At 40.0% G+C, this 6,000-nt stretch overlaps 1 protein-coding gene across 4 annotated transcripts in view; it reads left to right on the top strand.

The window, feature by feature from the left end:
* Positions 1-2,655: 2,655 nt before the first annotated feature.
* The window catches only part of CD109 (CD109 molecule), a 456,523-nt gene continuing 453,178 nt past the window's right edge, over positions 2,656-6,000 (top strand). For 3 of the 4 annotated variants that reach the window (XM_029595620.1, XM_029595619.1, XM_029595617.1), the window contains exons 1-2: positions 2,656-3,218; positions 3,870-4,030. In XM_029595620.1, coding sequence (XP_029451480.1) covers positions 3,148-3,218; positions 3,870-4,030 — 232 coding nt within the window. In that variant the 5' untranslated portion in view covers positions 2,656-3,147. The remainder of the gene's footprint in view (positions 3,219-3,869; positions 4,031-6,000) is intronic. The other variant, XM_029595616.1, reaches the window with a different exon arrangement.

Raw genomic sequence — 6,000 nt, 5'->3', positions numbered from 1 at the left:
TATAAGTGCTACTACACCCTAACTGTTAATTGCCATTTCCTCTGATTAGTTGGTAATTTTTTTTTTCTTAAAGTTGTGTTTTGGATCCTCCCTTTATTTATTTATTTATTGATTGATTGATTGATTGTTTTTATATACCGGCAATCATGAGAACATATCTTGCTGGTTTACATGAAACGGGAGTGCATTAAATACATCAAATTAAAACTGTGGTGACCGAAGGAACAGTTACAATTAACAAGGGTTGCAGAACTTGGAGAAGAAGGAAGAGATAGGAAAGAATAAATGGTTAGACAATATACAAATTAAATTAAATACTATGTACAAGTGGCATGGTTAATGGCTGAATGTTTTGAGGAGTCCTTGGATTGTGTCCTTGGATTGTGTCATTAGATTGTGTCTGGGAAAGCTTGCTTGAATAACCAAGTCTTAAGTCTTTTCCTAAAAGTTAGGAGGCAGGGTTCCAGTCTGAGATCTGTAGGAATGGAATTCCATAGAGAAGGGCCAGCTGTGGAGGTGGCACGATCTCTTAGGGTAATGTGTCTGGTCGTTTTCGCAGGGGGAACTTGGAGGGCGCCTCTGTAAACATCTCTGGTAGGTCTTGTCGAATTGTATACTTGGAGAGGGATTTGTAGATCAAGGGAAATGCGTTGATGTATAGTTTTGAAGAGGACACATATGGCTTTATACATGATACAGAAGTATACGGGTAGCCAATGTAGCTCTTTCAGGATGGGAGATATGTGGTCTCTCTTTCTTGCGCCTGTTAGTAGTCGGGCTGCTGAATTTTGAACCATCTGTAATGGTTTGGAATAGGATGAAGGCAGACCTAGCAATAGGGAATTGCAATAGTCTAATTTTGAAAAGATGACTGCTTGGATGATCGTTCTGACTTAAGTTTTTGTAATGCTTATTTGTTTATTCTAAATAATTCTTATTGTGGTCTATATATATATATATATATAAGCCTTACTGATTTCACACAAGAGTTTTTCTTGTAATGTAATTAAAATTCAATAAATAAAAAATTAAAAAATAGATATTTAAAAAATATCTGACGATTTTTTTTAAATCGTCAAAAAACGATTCACATCCCTAGCAAGCAATACATTTATTTATTTATTTATTTATTTATTTAGAGTTTTTCTATACCGGCATTCGCGATTGGAATCGCATCATAAAGCTAAAAGTAACAACAATACATAAAGCTAAAGTAACAACACAGACAAGAGTGAACTATAACAATCCGCCACAAAGTGGTATCAATCATGTAATAATTTTCCCATGTTAGGAAAGATATGCTAAATCTCACATTTGATAATATTGGATAGTAAATTTAGAGTTAATACCTAAATAAATTTGCATGATTAAAAACAATTTGCATGTGTCAGCTTTACAGTTGGAAACCATCATTAACACTAACAGGCATGCAAACTGCATACTTTATCAGATGTATTGAATAGGTAATAGTTAAAATACATTAAAAGTGAGCATTATAGCTAGCAGCCATTAGAATATTGGCTTTCAAGAATGTTCAGTAATACATGTAAAAACCTATTATGCAGCAAGATTAGTAACTGAGAACTGTTTCCAGATTAATTTACAACTTTGAATAGTAATGTATTAATTGGAACATGCCTCTAAAATTATTTACAGAATTCCATTATTTTTATTAATCAGTGCTCATGTTTAGTTTCCATTATTTCGGTTAAGGGAGGCTATGGCGCTCAGTCCTGCACACCTCTGCAAATCCATCTGGAATTTATTTATTTATTTATTTATTTATTTTTAACTTTTCTATACCGATGCTCCTGTACAGGATACATATCGCACCGGTTTACATGGAACTGGAAACAGTTGCCGGGAGGCGTATACAATGAAACATAGGAATACATGGAACTAAAAACAGTCGCCGGGAGGCGTATTCAATGAAACATAGGAGTACATAGGAATACAATGAAACATAGGAACCAAGAACGTTCGAGGAAATAAAACAGTGTGGGGAAAGTAACATTGGAACAAGGAACGTGCGGGGAGATAAGACAGATATGTGAAAACTTTAGCAATATAAGGGAATACACTACCATATAAAGTGGTAGATATAACATAATATTAAAAGGAGTAAGTTTAATAATAATATGAATGGGAAAAGAGGCCTAAGCCTTGGGGATACGAGCCGGTGGGGGGGGGGGAGAGGGAGAGAGTTATGGGGGAACCACAAAGAGCAATGGGATGTTTAGCATTGGAAGGATTCAAGGGGGAGAGAGATCACATTTACCACATCCAACGGTTGAACTAAATTAATAAAAAAAAAAAAAATTCATTTTTTTTCCACAGGCTGGCAACTGCCATGGTAACACACTAAAAAAAAAAAAATAAAATAAACATGGAAATTATTTTTAACATGCCCTCCCACCCAAAAAAAAAGTACAAGGCTTGACCTAATGCTCCAACCCCCCGAGGCAACAGGCAATACTTAAAACTAAGACAAGCCATACCCACGGCGCTACTGACTAGCTCCCAAACACAAAACACAGGGAAATTAAAAAAAACAAAAAAGCGTTGGCACAGAACAATCAGCATCCCGGTGCGAAGGGGGTGGAAGATGCGCCTCGCGGGGTGACTGTGGAGGGGCGCGCGCGCGCAAGCCTGAGTCACGCGGGGGAGGCGGCGGCGCATTCCTTCCACATTCGCCCATCGGAGAGCGAGGGTGGGGGCCTTGATGCCTGGACATAACGAGTCCCTTAACTGCGGCTAATTCCAAATAAATCATCTGTCCACGCAGCCGCTTCCGCCTCTTCTCTCCTGGCCCTAGCTCGCATTCAAAGCACTCACGGTTTTGTTGGTGCGGTGTAGAAAGAAAGCTATTGAGCGTGGTCAAGCGAGATAGCGGCTGCCAGAGCCCCGCTGAGCGACCTATTGCCGCGGGTGTGAGCGTGGGCGCAGAGCGAAAGCGGGGAGGGGTCCGTCCATCCCTCCCTCCGCCCTCCCCTCAAGCGGCGGCTCCTTGCGAATGTTACTAACGGAAGCACCGCCCGAGGACCGGCGAAGATAGAAGGGAGAGGCGGCGGCGGAGAAAGGGAAACGACCGCCTTTCCCCACCCTTCTTCTCTAGCAAAGGAGCCCGTTAGCCGGGGGGCGAGCAGGATGCGGTGGGGCTTTCTCTGGGCTTTCCAGCTGGTGGCTCTGCTCGCCGCCTCGTCGCGTGCGGAAAACGGGTGAGGCGCGCACGGGGTTAAACCGGGCCTGCTACGGCGCTCCCCACTCCCCCCCGAAAATCCTACTTCGGTCCAAGCCGCCGATTTCAGGGGTGTTATTGTACATGGCTAGGCTTTCGGATGCATGTTTTTGCGCATAACTGGGACTACCTGTGTACTAGACTGCATTTTTACTTCATGTCACCGGTGTGAAGCAAAAGCTCAGGAAAAAATATAGTTGAGAGCCTTTTGTTACAAAATATTGTATACAGGAATTAATACGGAGACATGTATTTTTTTTTTTTTTTTAGTATGCATCTTTTTGGCTCCCTTGCTTTAAAGTTTGCTGCGTGCAGAGAAAGGGGGGGGGGGGGAGAGCAATTTATAAAAGGCACTGCAGGACCGCAATAGGAGCATGTTGTAATTAAATTTTTCATTGAACGAGAAGCACGAGTACTGGAGGAGTAAATTAACTTTTAAGCGGAGGTCCGATTTTAATTAATCCGTAGCAGGTTTCCAGTGGGAGGCTCATTGGTGATTGTTGTTACTAGAAGACGCCGGTTTCGTGAACGTTTCGTAACATGAACCCGATAACTTCTTTCTGAATTCAGTTTCAAAATAGAAATCGATTTCCATAACTTGTAGTTATTGTAACGCTTTTTTTTTTTTCAGGCCAACTTTTCTGGTTACGTGCCCATTGACCATCCGCCCTGGTTTGAATGTAACATTAGGAGTTGAACTACTGGCAGAAAGTCAACCTCTGGTGAAAGTGAGAGCAGAAATACGCAAGGAGAACTCTGCTGTCCTAGCTGGAGAAGGCCTTTTTGAAAAAGGTCAGCATGTTTGCATATTTATTTATTTTATTTGTTTATACTGTTGAGAAAGTATTGCTTTCTTGGAAGTAGGGCTGTCAATGGCTGTGATATGGCAAAATTAATTTTGTTTTAACTGTAATATGCTGGTGGACCTATCCTGCATGGGTGGGGCCATAAAAATGTTTTTTTCTCTTTGGGGCTGGAGCCACTCACCGGCTAGTTTTTTTTTTACAATTCTCTCTCACGTCCACGGCCGAATCCTTTATAGGTGGGGGAAAGATTTACTTTCGGGGCCCAATATGACAGGTGTGCCCTCTCTACCCACTTCCTTGACCTTGGTATTCCCTTGGGAGAGGATACTTATGCCTCAGTGAGTGTGAAAGAAATACTCTGCAATCACTGTGTTAGTGTCCAAAATTAATATCCTTACTGTTCAAACAATAGTGATGAATGGTACAATAACTCGCACTGCAGCACCATAGAATTCTCTTGTTTTATTTATTTTATTTATTTAAAAACTTTTCTATACCGTTGCTAAGTTAAACACCATCGCAACGGTTTACAGTAAGGCACAAATAATATTGGAAACTATAATAAAATCTATCATTAAACAGGTGCCAAGATTTTACAGTAACATAGCTCGTTTATAATTACTCATAATTGGAAGTGTTGTATCATAATATATCATTTATTTTATTTATTTAAAATCTTTTCTATACCGTTGCTAAGTTAAATACCATCGCAACGGTTTACATGTAGGCACATATTTAATGTAGGTAAAAGCGTACTATAGTACATTCTAACAGGTGCCGTCAAAGGTTCGGTTACAATATATCATTAAACATAGACATTTAGTGAAGTAGTTCATGACCAATTGTACCAAGGTACTTACACCGGTAGTTTTGTCACATATAGTACTATCTATGCTTTATTGTGGTGTGGAGTTCGTAGACTAATCTACTGTACAGTCCTCGGACTGTGTGTCTGTGCCTTTCTGTCTTTTCCTGAATAATTTCTCTCTCTTTTTCTGCCTCTTTATAAAATGCTTGTTTAAAAAGCCATGTTTTTAAACTTTTCTTAAATGTCTTGCGATCACTTTGTAGTCTGATTCTGGAGGCATTGTGTTCCAGATTATGGGTCCTGCTTGAGATAGGGCTCTGTCTCTCACTTGGGTTAGTTTTGCTGTTTTAACTGATGGAAAGGTTAGGAGTGCTTTATTTGCTGATCGGAGGTTCCTGTGTGGAATGTGTACCTGTAATGCTATGTTCAACCAGTCTGATTTCTCATCATAAATTAGTTTGTGAATGATACATAGGGTTTTGTATTTAATTCTGTGTTCAATTGGTAGCCAATGTAACTCTGCTAGGGTTTCAGTTATATGGTCCCTCCTTCTTTTTCCGGTTAGTATTCTAGCTGCTGTGTTTTGAAGTATTTGCAGTGGTCCTAATGTTGTATTAGGTAGTCCTAACATCCATTCTTTATTATAACAGATTTTAAAATTCTAAAATCAAGAGCAAACATGTTTAAAATAAAAATAGAATATATATACCCGTGTAGATTGGGGTTTTCTTTTCTTACAACCTCTTTCCCTCGCAGGCTGATACAATACTGTTCACTAGCTGCTGCGCACGGCTTAACATGCAATTGGACATACGTTTTGGACGTGCATCCATGACCCCCGATCCAATACAGGGATTAGTGTGTCCAAAACGCTTGTCCAAATCACCGAGTAGCTAATAGCGCTCATTACATAGAAATTCATGTAGATGAGTCGAGTAGATAATTCCTGCGATCCAATACAGTTTCCGTGAGGCCAATGCACCCTTGCAACATGACAAATTTTATGCCAGACCAGGGCTGTCGTAAAGGTATGCCACACTCGGTGCATTGAAAAAAAAAAGAAAAATCCTGCTTTCTGTGATTCCTCATAATAGCATTGTAGCTATATTAAGAATGAAGAACCAAATAAAGCAGTATTAAAAAAAAAT

The sequence above is a fragment of the Rhinatrema bivittatum genome, chromosome 3 (assembly GCF_901001135.1).
Source record: "Rhinatrema bivittatum chromosome 3, aRhiBiv1.1, whole genome shotgun sequence".
Classification (NCBI taxonomy): Eukaryota; Metazoa; Chordata; class Amphibia; order Gymnophiona; family Rhinatrematidae; genus Rhinatrema; species Rhinatrema bivittatum.
Note: the sequence above shows the minus strand (reverse complement) of the source record. Positions and strands in the feature narration are given on the sequence as shown.